Consider the following 16,169-nt stretch of genomic DNA (forward strand, 5'->3'; position numbering starts at 1 on the left):
TTCGCTTACCGCAGGCTCCTGCCAGCGCCTTCACCCTGGCCAAGGTGGTCCTTCCCAGGTGCTCCTCACCGAAGCAGCAGCCCTGGGACGGGTGCCGGAGCAATTCCAGGAGAGCGAACAAGCTGGCGTGGAGAAGCCGGGCTTGCTCAAGGTGCCGCAGAGACCCACGTCAAAGCTGGGAGGGGGTCAGAGGCCAGGATGGAAATGTTTGCCCACGGCAATGCCTCCGATTTTTTTTGCTAATGACACTGCTGCTGCTCTGATGGGAAGGATCAGAAAGACTGGCTAATGAACAGAACTCATTACTGAAGGCCTCCTGGGCACGGGGTGACAGGGTTTCAGATAAAAAACTCAGTCTAGCTCACAGCGATGTGACAGACGTTGCATGTTTAGGCTCCAAATAATCATCCTGATGGAGTTTCTGGTATGCTGGGCTAAAGCAAGCCCTGCAAAAACTGCAGGCATTAAGAAAGAAGCCAGTTAATCCCATTACAAAGTTTGTTTTACTCCAGGAGGTCAATCCAAGCACTCTGTAAGGCTCTTGTGACACCTAAATCAAATGATCTGGCTTGCCACAGTGCTGACAGCTCTTCCAGCTCTACAAAGGGGAAAGATGTGAGATCTTGTACCAACATAAAAAGGATAAGCCAGGGAACAGGATCTCACAAACGCAAGCTTCATTCTTTTGTGGATTTTTTTTAAGTTTTGTGGGTTTTTTGTAAAAAAGATTTGTACCTGAATTCTGCACATCTGCTTATTTTGCCTTTCTCCACTCCTTAGAAACGAAACACTTCTCAGTTGAGGTACTAGAAGCTGTTGCACCAATATCTGATTTCTGCAAACCCCATTTTAGTCCCAGTTCTCACACCACCTTGCTCTCCTCTCCTGCTGTAATCACTTAGGATCACCGTTAACTATTGGTCCACCTACCAGCAAACTCACTCCCCAGGGGTTGTACCCTGCAGTTTCATGGTTCCAAAAAGGGCTGAGTGACAGAGAAGAGCAGAGCTAAAGCACAGTCAGGTATCACCCTGCAGCTCCCAGTTTAATGTTGCCACCTTTTTCTCCATCATCACCATCTTCCACCTGGAAGTCATACCTATACCTCTCCCCAGGGAAGCTGCGGAGGGACAGACCGTGGGAGAACCGGCAATCCGTTCCAGTTGGCTACGTCAGCTTGTCTCACCACCAGGAACAGCAGAAACCGGTGTGATTAATGAGTGGGCATGCAGTTACAAGACCTGGGAATCTTCCACTGTATCTTCAAAAAGCAGCACGTTTCCCATTCCTCTTCATCCGGTCAGACCTGGTCGAATCTCTCTGTTAGTAAGGGATGATCCAACACTTTCCTTCAAAAGCCCATTAATTGAAGGATGACTCCTGCCTGGACAGTTCACATCTCTATTCTTTGGCAAAGCAAGGAGTTTTACAGTTTTCTCTTATGCTGGCTTTAAACAACTCCCAACAAATTACACATGGCTTCAGAGAAGCCTGTTTCTGAAGCGACGATGAGAACACAGACAGAAGTACTACTCTTTAGAGACAGCCCTATTTAGTTAATTTCTGTGTGTTTAATTACTGTCAATTTCCTGGGCTGTTTAATGAGAAAATGTGCAGCAGTCACGTTATCTTAGACCGTCCTAAGGCTCTCCGAGGCACTTCCAAGCCAACGACAGCCGGTGTTCAGCAGTCTTATCTGGAGTACCTGGAAAGGATGTGGGAGTGATATGGAAGAAGAGATGCTCACTCAAGTTTCCAGGCCACACGGATTAAACTTTGGAATAACTCAGAGGTTAATAAATAGCTGGATATTATCCAGACCACAAGGATTTAATTGAATTAGGTGGGAAAATCAACATGACAATGAAAACTTGCATAAAGCATCTTCCCTTTCAGTTAAAGGATAAAATCCCACATAGCCAATTTTTAACAGGAAAAAACAAGGTAAATACACAAATGTTCATGCTGCAACAGCAAAACTCACACACCAAGAAAATGAAGGAAGGCTACAAAACACTCAAGAAGCTCAGTCCTTTAAGCACAGAAGCCAAATCTATATTCTACACGAGCCAGATATTTCCAATCACACCATGTGAGCAAAAGGCATCAAGGTACCAGAAAATTCACAGACGGTAGCAAAACCAAGATGCGTCTTATTTTACAAGGAACAAAGTTGGAGCATAAATCACACATGAAGCTTGAGAAGCGACTGGCACAATACAAGTTGGTACAACACAACTCCAGCGTGTTGTTTCTCATAGGAGCTGAACACCTGAGTGCAACAACTCTATCTCACAAAGCCTGAACAGGGTCTGAGTGAGGAACAAACCCACATCTGGCAATTCTAGGTACGTCAGCGTGCCTTCTTAAAATGAAAGTACACTTTGTACAAGAGGGGATCCCTGTGGAATGCCACGAGAAGCTGGACTGAAGCGGAAGCAGCTACACCGGCGCGTTTATCAAGGACAGCTGCTTTTGGCCGAGTGAAAATGCTGCAAAAAGTAGTTGCGTGTCAAAACGACGCTGCACTCCAGGTAAATATTCTGCTGCAGGCTTGGGCTTAATCATTTCTTTCCTTGGCACCGTGCAGTTTTCCGTGGGGATTAAATAAGGCAATATAATATTCAGTTGGCTAGCTCTGGGGAAAACTACTTGGGGTAGGTCATGCTCTTTAGTGCAAAGCAAGGGTAGGAAAGAGCCAGGGGCAGCAGCTCCTGCTCGGCTGTGCTGTGAGCAGGCAGGGACCGGCGGCACGCACTGCAGTTGCTACGTAGCTTAGAGTTACAGATATGCCTCATTTGCCTGTGCAAACATACCCCGCAGGACTATATTTACAGAACACGGCCTTTGCTTCCCATTCCTCTGAGCGATATAAAAATACTGAGAATTCTTCCTTTAGAAGCTCGGCAACAGTTGCCCTTGGGTTGCCGCTGTTGTCCCTGAAGCGGGGTCGTGTCCCCAGCCGTGGCGATAGCTGATTCAGATGATAGCTGAATATCAAGGTGACAGCCTGGAGTTTAACTCTAACACTAGTCTAGTCCCAGGACAACAGGATTGTAAGTTTGGGAGAGAAAATCTAGCAGAATTTACTGCGGTATCTTACCAGTCTGATACCCCAACTCCAATTAGCAGGGAAAATTGCATTCTGCATCTAAATCAAAAGGAAGGAAAGTAAAGAAATGGCTTCTCTGAGGGAAGAAAGAATCTGAATTATGCACTGCCTGAGCAATACAAATTAGTAAACAGTGAGATCCTGGGGAAAGTGAGATACTTCTCTAGAGCCCACAGCACACTCTGTTACAGGAGGTTTAGCAGAGGGACCACACGTGACTAGAAGCAGCATACATCACAAACATAGAAAGGTGGCATTTGTGCATTTGGTTAGTTCAAGTTGTTTCTCTCCAAGGATATGAAAACACAGCACAAGAACGCTGCACGTGCACTCGGTATGGATTAGCCGATTCTCAAGAGCAACACTCTCTCCTAGCCCCAGCGTCCACCTTCACACAGCCGGCAGACACAAGCTGAAAGCCCGCAGACCAGCTACAAACCATTCAACATTCAAACTGAGGCGGGAAAGATGAGCCTTTCCAGAGAGCTGTGACATCCCCAGCACTCCCAACTGGGGAACAGGCACTGGTGTACGTTACCTGACCTCCCAAGAAAAGGCCACCCATTACCCTCTCTCACCCTGGCCGCAGAAAGCCTTCATTCCACAGGCATAAGTCACAGTTTTGCAGACACAGGCATGAAAGACTATTTAAATAAAACTCTTGGTACCGCAGCAATTAACAGGTTTGTTACTTACAGCACTTTAGAGCAGACCTAAGGAGCAAGGTTCTTTACCAATTTGACACTTGTTTTGGGCAGTGCTCGCTTTCTTAGGACCAAGCAGCCAGCCCCCAACAGATGTGCTGTAGGTAAAAGACGAGTGTTTGTCTTCACTACCTTTAGGCAGACACGGAGAAGGTGTGGGCGAGCAGTGCATCTATTTTCAACAGCAACATCGAATGACATGACGATAGACCATCTGATTCCAAGTTCAAGAAGAACTAGGAATTTATGTAAAGCACATAGATAAAATTGGTACAGGTACAGCATATTAGAAAGTGCATTTATGGCAAGATGGGAATAGGCCTCCAGGGCTGAGAAGACACGGCAAGATCTTTAAGCAGCCCTCTGAAAAGATCGCTACAAGCCCAGACCCAGCGACATTTACAAAATCTGTGCTAACATGTAATTTCCAAAGGCCACGAAGCTTCCAAATTTTTTTTATATGATACCAACAACTACGTGCTATGGACTCCCACCAGCAAAACTGGACAGACAAAAGCCAGGAGTCTGGAACATCTCTCAGCAATTGGAACAAGCCCCATGCCTGGCTCATAAACACCTCAGTACGACCCACTCCGTGCGAGACTCGAAGAGCGGGTAACAGCTACATACGGCAGCAACGAGAACAAGGGTCAGCCCTACCAGCGTGGGCGTAGGCTTCAAGGCGGGTGGAAAGAGGTCAAGTTCTCCAACAGGACATTTTTGGAGATGCTGATTTTCCTCTTGGTTCCAAAGCTATCCCCCAACCTCCCCACAGAAGGCTCTGCCAGACTGCCCTCCCCGGGACAGAGAAGCATTAGTCAGCCTCCCCGAAGCAAGCGCCGTATCTCAAAAGCATATAAGCAGTGACTAGAGCCAGGCAATCTGTATTTGTCTCATCGCGGGGTTTGGCGGTGGTGACTAACCGGACTGGAGGGCTTGGAACCAAAGAGCTGCGGAATGTCACTGAGCAAACAAGTGAAAACGGGAACGAGCTGCGGGGACAAGACAGGCAGAGGGGCTGATGCTCCCACGCGCCCGGTTTGCCCGCAACCTCCGGATTCAGAGCACCCCAACTTCCAGCCTTCAGCCAGCTTGCACCGATGCGCTTCGCCGCCATTAAAGCACGAGGCTCAAGAAACGTTATCCGTGCGACTTCATCGAAACAGCCACTTCGTGGCCACAGGAGGGTTTCTAATAACCCTGCCACCCTCCCAAAAACCAGCACGTTAACCAAAAGTGTGCCTCGAACACATTTCCCTGCCTCGCCACAATCATATTTCAGGGTAAGTAATTGCTCACGAGCAAGTGTGGTTGATAATTTCTGGAGACAGAGAAGGCACGTATTTTCAGAGAGAAGAATACAGCTTTTAGGACCTCAGAACAATGAAAGGCAGGGCGACTGCCTGAAGTGCAGAAACTAAAAGCTTTTTCCTTCAGAACAAGAACAGAATTGAGTAATTGTCGTTTCCAGGGAGATGGGGAACTTCAGGGATCAGAGCTCAATCTGCAGTTAAATGGATTGGAAACAACTCCCTACCAGCTGCAGAAAAAACATGGATGAAGAAACAAAGCAAAACCCAGAGAGGGCATCTTGCTGGTACTGTGCACACCACATTCAGGAATGATAGACTGGCCTTATTTAGATGATCCAGGCTACCTGTTCCTGAATGCCAAAGGAGAGTTATTTCCAGTATTACCCCTTTCTTTATACATCTCCCATTCAACCTCCTTTCACAGCAAAAACTGACAGGTACTTCAGTTCTTTCCTGTTGAGAGAGAAACCTGAAAATTCTCTCTCACACTCCAGAAGGGCAGTTCTAAGCAGACCAGGTATATGAAGAACACCTAAAAAGATCTTAAAATACCCTTTGCAAGCTCAGCAGGCCTTTGCCTTTCCACTGAGATGTTTCACAGGTGCCAAAAGACTGAAGTTCATGCTTTAATGGGATGCCAGATTCTGAGCTTCTCCCATGCAAAAAGCAAATTCCACGACTTGCAAAGGATTTTCAAAATGACCAGTACCTTTGTGAGTGCTGTAGAGGGCTGCAAATGTCACCACGAAGAAGGTGGTGGAATATTTTCCAGCGTTAACCAGATGAAAGGCCCGTTTGCTATCGCGGTAACGGCGCAGGCACTGGATGAATCGCAACCAAGCAGGGATGCACTGGACAACTGCTCTCACTCCGTAGGAGTAGCTGTAACAAATCTGATTATCTGCAATAAAAAACAAAAGTTTCAGGGACAAAGAGTCAGTAAATTTAAGAAACCCATTGTCTTTCTTCCTGTAAGAGCAATATCACTTGACACGACAGCAATTTCCCATCAATGTCTCAGGCACACAAACATCCAGAACCACAAGAAGCTCATCACCAGAAAATATCCTGAAGCCTTTTACTCCATCTCGGTGGTATTCAGGTGACATGACATCAATAACACGTCCAGACAAATCGCGATCTAACTCTCCTTCACTGCTGCCAGTACAATTAACATGCGAGAAGATTACAAATAATCTATTTTAAAATTTATTTTGTGCTGCTGGCAGTACCGTGGATAATCAAATTAAGGATGGAATGACAAAATTTTTGTGCATAAATGGGAGAGCAATTCCCAACTCTGCAGGACAGCTCAAAAAAGGCTACGTTGCCTAAGATGTCCTTGACCCATTTTTCTTGTGTAATGCCATAGGAAAAAACCCAACATATTTCAGTACGTGTTCAGGGTTTTATTATGGAGGCTTTTTTGTTGTTGTTTCTTTAAAACAAAACAAAACCCCAATAATTTCAACAGCTGGGGTGAAAGGCAACTACACCAACACGAGATTCTGTCACACCCTTGACATTTGAAAGTTTTTGGTTTTTTAATTGAGAAAATGACCAGGAAAACCTCAGCTTTGCCTGGAACCCCCAAGCATGCCGTATTCTCATGCCCAACACCCACAAACACTTGTTTCTCATTCAGACTAACAGACACACGTTACTAGCTCATATTTATCCCAAAGCACTGCACTATTATCCCACTGTTTGAATTGGAAGAGGTCAAGTGGTTACGCACCTCAGTTGCCTAATTTATTTTATTTTTAATAAATAAATACTTAGTTACTCGCAACACTGTCTTAAAGGGAAGGGAAAGATCAGACAGATGGGAAGATTTAAGCAAACACTGACGCTTATTGAAGCATACAGCAAATTCTTTCAGCAAGTGTCAAAACCATCGGATGACATAATTTGCCAGCAGTCACTCCTTAAAATGGAAAAGACAACACCCTGATCCAGGAGGAGACAGGTACCATTTTGCCACTGGGAAGGCCAAAGTCAAAATTCATATGCCAACTCTGCAGCTCTTCCGGCTAGAAAGGAGAGAAGAGACAGTGCACGCACACCCCGGCGTCACAGCATCAACCACGATTGAATAAGGAGTGGCACTAACAAGCTCTGAGGAAGTTTCTCCATCCTGTCTTGCTCTAGGGTACTGTCATGGAGCCTGTACGGAGGTGGCTACAGCACAGAAAATTGAGGTTAACAAGCTCATGTAACTCATTTTCCTGCTGAGCAAAAGGAAAATGAGAAAAAGCACTATGAAATAAAACAGTGACGCCATGGAAATGGATTTCTCTTTCCAGACCAGAAGCGCTGTGTCTATATTCTCTGATGAATATACACATCAGTCCAAGTGACTGGATTAGGAAATGAACATGGATGTGAAATTCCATTTCTCCGGATGGAAGTAAGAAAGGGCAGAACCTCCCTAATGCTGTGTTTACAAGAAATGTCAATTATTTAATTTCCTATGTCATTGGTAGCCCTCCTCAAAACAGACAGATGATTATGAAGTTGCCTTGCTCAGTGTTTCTGAGGTCATCTTGACCCTATTCGCACGGGTTGCCAGCGTTACTCTACCTGTATCTGCCAAAAGTCCAGCATTGTCCTCCCACTGAACCTCAAAGCTGTAGAAGCAGATCATGTATTCCAGATCCATGAGTATCACAACCAGGCTGTTGAGCTGATCAGCCAGCCAGAAATCTGCAAAGCCTACCTTGTGGAAGGGAGCAGTGACCACTCGAAACTGTCAGGGGAAAAAAAATAGAAAGAAGAAAGGAATAATTCATTACCTAGTGTTGAAGATATCTAAATGCAGTGGCAGGACATCACAGCATTGAACAAATATGGAAATAACAGACACGTTTGAAGATTTATTGCTGACAGGAAAACCCAACTGTATCCTCACTTTTAGTAAAAACAACATTCCTGTTTTCCTTCTTCTGTATGCAACTATTCATGTCCTCCCCACCTTTTCGGGTTTTTGCTGGCAGAAGAACCCAGTCTCCTCCAACCAAGCTCTTTTCCAGAAACTCCCAGTCCCCACGTAAGAGCTCTACATAGCTCCGTTCCTCCTGTTGCTCCTCATTTTGATCAGTACTTTCTTTCAGGCATTTATGTCACATCTATTGACAACTTGCACACTTACAATCCCCCTCACGCTTGATGTCAGTTAGATTTTAGACCCTCAGCATGGCCATTAGTCTGATAATGGCTCAGTTTACTTAACACATCAGTTGTTCTTTGGTGTTAGAAGTTGTTAAGAGTGATGACAGTTACTGCTGGGTCTGCCAAAGCCTCTAGCAGGGAAAGAGTTAAAAGAAATGGCAGAGGAAATCCTATTCACTGTCAATTAGACTCCCTCTCAATCCCAGTCCACTTTCTCTCTAAGCCTTAACAGCAGTTTTACTACTTTCAAACCAGAGTTTTCATGGTCCATTACCTTTGATTACAACTCTCTCTACCCAGTTAGTTATAGTTACTAATGGCCAATTTCTCAAAGAGACAGCACCGGCACCATCCAGTAGTTCAGAGATTTATGAACCTTTAAATTAGTGAAAGCACAGGCGAACGCTGATCTTTTATATTGCTCTCCTTATTAACCTAAAGGGTATGCAGCCACAGAAACCGGGAAAGGACTGACACATTCCCATCGGTTTGTAATGCAATTTAAGGCTCTGGTCCTAAATTTCAAAGCCAAATAGGGGATTAAGACTTAGCGGCATAAAGCAGACATGGGTCTTGACCCAGAAAGCCCCGTGCTCATGCAGGACAGCACCTATGACAAAGGCGCAAACAGAGCCAGCCCTTGGGGAGGTTTGTCCTCAAAGATGTCCAGCAGCAGAACAGCTTCTGCAGAGGTCAGAGAAGCCACATCAGCCTTCTTTTCTGAAAGGCCCTTCCTCTCTTTTACCAATGCTCCCTGATACTGTCTTTACCTGTTTCATCACAGCCCTTTTATTTCCCCCCTTCGCTGTAAACAAAGACTAACTAAAACAAACGAAACACGAAAACAGCTTTCCAGATAGGTCTCCCTGAAAAATGAAGGAATTAATAAACATCTACTTTTGTTATTTTATTTAGGGAGAGACACTTGGGCACTGCCAGATGACAACATAAAACTTAAAATTAAGAGAGTAGAAGGTTTCCACCTAAAGGTTATAGGAGGAGAGGAGTGAGCAGAGATGTCCATGACGGAGCTCAGGCCCTGGCATCTCAGTCAGTCATTCTCAGGAACCTCCTCTGAACCCTCCTAACCTCACACGTCAGGCACCGTGGTTTCTGACCGCTGCTGCGGGCTGCCCGGGCACAGCTGGAACCGCAGCCCAGCTCCCAGAGGGTGCTGGCAGGGACCACAGCAACTCCCAGCTGAACAACCTCCAGAGAGGACCGGCCACAAGAATGAAGTCCTAAAATACCAAAAGCTGGAGATGAACCTCAGGTTCAAGCAACCGGTTCCAACCACGTATCACAGTCTGAGCTTCCTGGTGCTGATGACTGCAGTTTTAATTAGCGCTGAGATGGCAGATATTTGAGCTGGAGCTAAGCACTTCCTAAATTTTCACCTCCCGCAGACGGGCTTCCCTGCAGTTGTCTGGCCATGCTGGCGCCCTGCAGAGAGCGTGGGCACACGGACGTTGTGCCATCCCCTGTGCTCGGATCTCATTCCTCCCGGCAAGCTGCTCTCCTCAGCCTACACAAGTGCTCTCACGGGCTCCTCATCCAGCAGCAAAGGGGCAAAGAACGCTCACATACGCATGCAATTGAGAAAGAAAAGCCTGGCATAGGAATTAAACTTTCTCCTTGACTTTTTTCACTCAGAGGAAGATCAATTCAGACGTGACTTGCAGTTCCCTCAGGGATTATCAAAAGAGATCCAGCTCCTGAGTACCAAAAAGCACTTGTTGATGATCATAGATGGATGCAGGAAACCTCCTAGATCCACCAGTAAATGCTACAGCACATGGAACTATGCTCCTGATTTGGTTCTAGCCAGTAATGCTCTGCCACACCTGACATCAGACTTCATTTTGGCTAGAAATAAAACTTATCAAGCATGTGAAGAACAACGCTCACCAAGCTAAAATGCGTGTGAACAGGACGGTTCTAAGAGCTGCGCTATTCAAACCTGCTTTCACCCAGACAGCTGCTGGCGACTGCACAAGAGATGAAGTACACCCAGCCAGACAATTACCTACAATAAAATCAGAAAAGCCTAAGAGCCGCTCTTTATGTGGTTTGTCTGGCCTCTTTTTTCCCCTTCTGCATAACATGTAGTCAGAAGTACTGTGTCATTTTCCACCATTAAGGTGATTCTGCATTTTGATGAACCTTTTTCCCCCCAGGAGACTTCGGGATGAAGTGGCCTCTGTGCACTCAAAGGTAATGCCGGCATTGCTGACTGAGACTGCAGCAGAGTCTAGAGACAGCTGGGATAGAGCAGGTACTGGAAACTGAGAGTCTTACTCGGTGAAAATATTAAGGTAAATTAGCACAGATATTGCTCACACGGTTAGAGCCCTGCCAGTGCTTCCCCAAGCACCAAAGGACAGCCGTAAGACTAATGAGGCTTGGGACTAAAGGTACATTAGTGAGAGATGGCTGAATGCTGGAAGGCAAAGGAAGAAGAAACTGAACTAGTAAGCCAGCAAATCAAGTAACAGAGGTGAGCGCGCAGAGGTTAAGTAGCTGTACAGACACCTGCACACATATGCCTGAAGGATGATCCTATGTTTCATCTTTGTCATGTTCCAGATAAAGTTAATTGTTTTAATTGGCATTAAAATGATCCTACAAATAACATCAGCCAGCTAAACTCTCTTCCGCTCGATGCTCTCTGAGGAGTTCCAGCAAGAATAAGGTATCGAGGGAACCAACTGGATTAAAGTCAATTGAAAAGGGCATGCAGGGCGCGGGTGAACATGTGAAACAGACATTTGGGAAGAAACTGATGAAGCACCCAAAAAGTTCAAAAACTGGTCTTTTGGAGCTCCCACTTAAAACTGGAACTTGGAAGTAGCATGCATAGTTACATTCAACTCACCAGATTTCTTTTACCTGGGAAACAGAAGCTGGGTCTAAAATAAATAGTTTAAGACCACAAACACATTTGTGGAAAAAAACCAAACCACCCACCAACGTAATTTGCCAAGCAGGAACCTTTGCAAAAGCTCCCTCTCCATCACTGAACCCTCTCAGTGGTGGCACTCTCACAGTTTGGGCTGAGGAGCACCCATGGCAGCCCTGCCTTAGAGCCCCATAACCCTAATCGAGGTGTTTCACTACAAGTAAAGATATCTGAGCGTTTCTATAAGTGCAAAAGCATGTAAATAGCTGTTTAAAAGATTAATAAGCAGCTACTTGCAATACGAAGATAATGATAGACGGGTATAGACAAGCAGAAGTTGCTTCTGTAAACTCAGGCTCAACCACAATTTTCAGTCCATAGAATCACAGAATGTTCGGGGTTGGAAGGGACCAGATCATCTAGTCCAACCCCACCACCAAAGCAGGATCACCCAGGGTAAGCCACACCCTTAACAGGTCTGCCCTATGAATACACAGCAGTATAAGAACACCTCTTTCCTGAAAATCAGTGACATATATATATACTTAACTGATACCACTCAATTATAGCATTTTTTTTTAAAAAAATATTTGTTTAAATCAGGTTGGAAACTTACCAATAGTTTGAGCAGCCAAAACCGGGACTTGTAATATAAGGTTTTGGTAGGGTTGATGAGAAAAAGCAACATGAAGCCGTACAAGATGAGCGGATTCACCTGCATTGGGATGTAGGTGGATTTACTATATAAACAGGCCAGTAGGCTCAGGCACCACAAAACCCCCAGGAAACCAGCAATCTACAGAAAAAGAGAAAAAAAAAAAAAAACAACACATAGATACCTTATGAAAATATAGCTCTGAAATCTATAATGAATTCTCATTATATGAAAAGGGAGAGCAGTGCTCAACCCTGTAATCTAATCAGACTTCAGCGACTTCCTCTTCTAATTGTATTAGAATTCCTTGCCAGGAAACGGCGCGGGATTTATCCTCCCGCTACGCCCCAGAGCTCAGCCACTCCCACGCTCTGTTTACCTCAAAGAGATGTTGGTGGGACAAGTTGCTGCGGGGATTGAGTTCGAAGATGAGGACGTGATTCACTCCAGCCTGTCTCCAGCCGTATGTGTTGATGCCCAGGAGAAAGAGGAATTCTATCAGGAGAAAGCCACCTCGATAGATTCTCACCAGTGGCCACACGTTTGGTCCATCTATAAAAGTCACACCTGGCAAAGGTAAAAAAATGAAACGGCCTTAGCGACAGCACAAATCACATCACAAAGCAAAGCTTTATGCTGGTTCTCTGTTTTTCCTGTGAAAACAGGGTATGCTCGTATGCACCTGCATATTCCGGCAAGTGGAGGACTTTTTGCGTAGCCTGTCAGAGGATTTAGGAGTATTTTGGTGGAAAATTCACTCTCCAGCTGGTGTAGTCAAGTCATTAGCAGCATCTTAAGTCTCACAGTACTGGCACGAGGGACAGCACTAGCATAAATCCTGACTATACGCACTGAAATGTTCTGGTTTAATGGAGACGAGATCCCAACAGACAGATACACAAATACTTCAGCTCCCCGCAAATCCGAGAAGCCCCATTTACAGCATTTCAGACAATGCTAAACTCTGCCTAATCGCTCAACTCAACACAACAGTAATGGAATACATATTCATAACAAGCAATATAATATCCAGCCGCACCCAAACACAAAACCCAACATCAGGGAGCAATACTGGAAAGGACATTTCTTCTTTTGTTCTGTCTTCAGGATTCTGAAAGCAGATTTGCCTAATTTCAAACAATGAGCAACAGCAGCAGCTTTCTGTAGCACAAGTCTTTCTGCAAATACTGTCCCCCGGTTGCTCGATATGGGTTTTACCAGACAAGCACAAATAAAATAGTTATTCAAGTCCTCAAGTTCAGTTTCACTGAATGTTTCTCACCCACCCAGGAAAAGAAGAACACGCAGTTTTACAGAATTGATGCTGAGAATTTATTCCGACAAATCTTCCTGTCTAAATTACAGCCTCAAGTTTTTCAAACTTTTCTTCAGAGAAAGCCTATCCATAAGAAGTTTCACGTATTCAGCATCTGCACGTCATAGCTCAAAAAAATATGGAGGAAAACTGTGCAGGAAACAATGAATCAAGAACTGTTTCTTTAAACTTAAAGCTTGGAGAATACTGGATACAAGCAAAATACAGTCAAATTTTGGACGGAAATAACAGATACTCCGGAGAAGCTGAGAGAAACGTCTTAAATATGGAATTGCAAAAGCAGCATTTTTAATTTTAATCTGAAATTCCCGCAGACAAAACCAATGGAGGTGCTTCCAAACAGTACAGAACAGCCACAAAAGTACTGAATAAGAAACAACCAGGCAGAATAGGACAGATGTGCCACGTGCTGTTCGAGACAGGGCACCCAGACAGAGATTTATCCCGAGGTGAACGCAGCTCAAGCTGCCAGTGTAGCATATGACTTCCATAGCTAATGCCTGCTAATCTTATTGCAGGACCCTCAGGGCAGAGGACTGTAATTGCAGCGTGGAACAGCAGCTGGTTCTGGAGAAAAAGCAGATAGTGAGCAGTACAAGCCTCTGAGACACTAACACACCGAAGCTAAGAGCATTTCTGCACATTGTCTCCTCAAAGACCCGACCTGAAGGCTAGATTTTATCCCCTTTGCACGTCTCCTAACTTTTTTTCACTACAGCCAAGCACTCTGACCGACGACCCTCAAGGACCCCGCTTGCAGGGAAATGCCCAGCAAAGGAGTGCACGGCCTCAAACTGGCACGACCCGGGACCGGGGCTCCTGTACTACAGCCCTGAGGGCAAAGAGATTTTCCACTCATGTATTGTTTATGCTTAAATCCACCACAAGTGAAATGAGCTCCTGGAGTCAAGCAGGTACGTGACATTCAGTCAACTCATCCCTTCAGCAAGCGCGGGCTCTGAACAAGGTGCTCGAAGGACGACGTCCCTGGTGCCCAACAGCATCGCAGCCCAGTTCTCAAATGAGACACAGGGCACTGGTGCAGCAAGTCTTGAGATTTTGCATGAATTCTTACACGTTTCTGGTTCATAAAACACATGCCAATGTCCATGAGCTTTCAACCTCAGTTACACACTAGCTTGGCACCTAGGAAAGCTGACACAAACAGCGGGGTCTCAAAATTCGAACTCTTGAGAGTGACACTCTCCTGGGATTCACTTGTAGCATTTCCAACTTTTAACAGGCCCCAAGTTACTAAGAACTCATCTCTGCAAAATGTCGGTGTTCTAGTTTTAAAATCTGGCAATACAGAAGTGGTTTACTATTAGAAACCACGCTCTGATAACGTTTCACAGATTCTACAAAAACGCTGAAATCCTGTCTTAGTCAATCAAATCATAAAACCAATTTGGCAAAAGTAGCAGAGGTTAGCAAAGTAATATCCAACCAAACCCAAACACTTTGCAGTTAGAATACAGTTTTTGTCCAAATCTGAAGTAACAAATATATATCAGATCGTGTCTGCTGATAGAGACATACCTATTATTCTCATTAGGTTAGTAACATCTCCTTCAGAGATATAATCATTTTTATGAATTCATTCTCACAACTGTGTCACTTCTTCATTCTTAATACTGAGAGATAAAGCAAACACAACTGGCTTCAATCATATTTGCATCTCACACAGAGATCAAACATGTAAGTAATAGGGGAAAAAAAAAGATTTAATGAATAAAGAACAGCTTCTACACATTAAACGGATCCTTCAAGCAGACGGGTCAACTTTCTGTCTCTACTATGGGAAGACCAAACGGGAAGCACTGCAAACAGCTTCTCAAACAGAGACATTTTATCCCAAGAGATGACTGGATCCAATTACAGAAACATCTGATTAAAAATTCTTTTAAGTCAAAAATACAGACACAGGCTTTCCCTAATGCAAGAGCTCGTATGTTGATTTGTTAAGCCTTTTCCTTTGTAGTGCTTAAACAAGTTACAACACTACTGAAATCACACACACAATTAGTAAAGCCGCTTGTGATTAAGTACTGTATCTGCATCTACACTACTAATGTGGCTTTTACTCTGAAGCCCAAATTCAAAAGGTGCAAAGCAGAATAAAACCAAGGCCCTGAATATGCAATAATTTATTTTAGCTTTTAAGTAACCTTGTCAAAATCTGTCAACAAGAAAAATTCAATTAATTCCTTTAACAGGCACCAAGCATTGAAATCTCATTGAAATTTCTACATGAAAATGTCCCAAGTGACATGGTGCTCACATGGCTGGTCTCATTTTCTGTAGTAAAACAGCACCGTGCAAAACTTAAGTTCTCTAAGTACCTCTCTCAAGACGGGTGAGGGCTGTGTGTTCACAGAATAATAACAGAAATCTGCCCTTATGCTGCACCTCTGGAATATCCCTCCAAGAATAAGGAGGAAACCATGAGAACAAACCACAGCATGTTCCAAATCCAAAATCCGCACACATAACATGAAAGAAATCACAATCTACCACCGAGCAGAACTAATAATTCACAACAGGGTGATCTGACTCAGGCTGAGTGAATCCAGAACATCCCAACCAACCCAGTTCAGATCCAGGCCCTTGCTACGTGATGAGATCATATCCAAACCCAGGGGACAGCAGCCAGCCAGGGCCAGATGAGGACACCCACCTGAAAGTATGACAGTGACGCTCAGTACCGTGAACCACCCACAGAAAAATCCAACCCTGAATGTAGTCCAGGCTGGTACAGGCTGTGAACAAAGCAATGGTGGAGTTAAGGTGGGGTAAACAGGTTATCAGAGAAATCAGATTAATTTGCAGAGTACATCTGAAATCAGGGATAGAATGTTCTGATCTCTGACTGCACTGTTGCTCTTGAAGTGAGGTGGTTTTTTTTTCAAGTGAAAAGGCTGCGTAATATTCTTGCCTATGTTGTTGCTGTGCTGGAAGAGAGGTTGGGCACCTCAATGC

The 16,169-nt window shown here is 44.7% G+C and overlaps 1 protein-coding gene across 1 annotated transcript in view; it reads right to left on the minus strand.

Moving 5' to 3' along the window:
• Positions 1 to 16,169, minus strand: part of XPR1 (xenotropic and polytropic retrovirus receptor 1) — a 36,776-nt gene that overhangs the window by 8,737 nt on the left and 11,870 nt on the right. The window contains exons 6-10 of the mRNA XM_009870271.1: positions 15,868 to 15,949; positions 12,234 to 12,421; positions 11,816 to 11,995; positions 7,713 to 7,878; positions 5,839 to 6,030 (exon numbers count right to left, since the gene is read on the minus strand). Coding sequence (XP_009868573.1) covers positions 5,839 to 6,030; positions 7,713 to 7,878; positions 11,816 to 11,995; positions 12,234 to 12,421; positions 15,868 to 15,949 — 808 coding nt within the window. The remainder of the gene's footprint in view (positions 1 to 5,838; positions 6,031 to 7,712; positions 7,879 to 11,815; positions 11,996 to 12,233; positions 12,422 to 15,867; positions 15,950 to 16,169) is intronic.

Source organism: Apaloderma vittatum, unplaced genomic scaffold (genome assembly GCF_000703405.1).
Source record: "Apaloderma vittatum isolate BGI_N311 unplaced genomic scaffold, ASM70340v1 scaffold1315, whole genome shotgun sequence".
Classification (NCBI taxonomy): Eukaryota; Metazoa; Chordata; class Aves; order Trogoniformes; family Trogonidae; genus Apaloderma; species Apaloderma vittatum.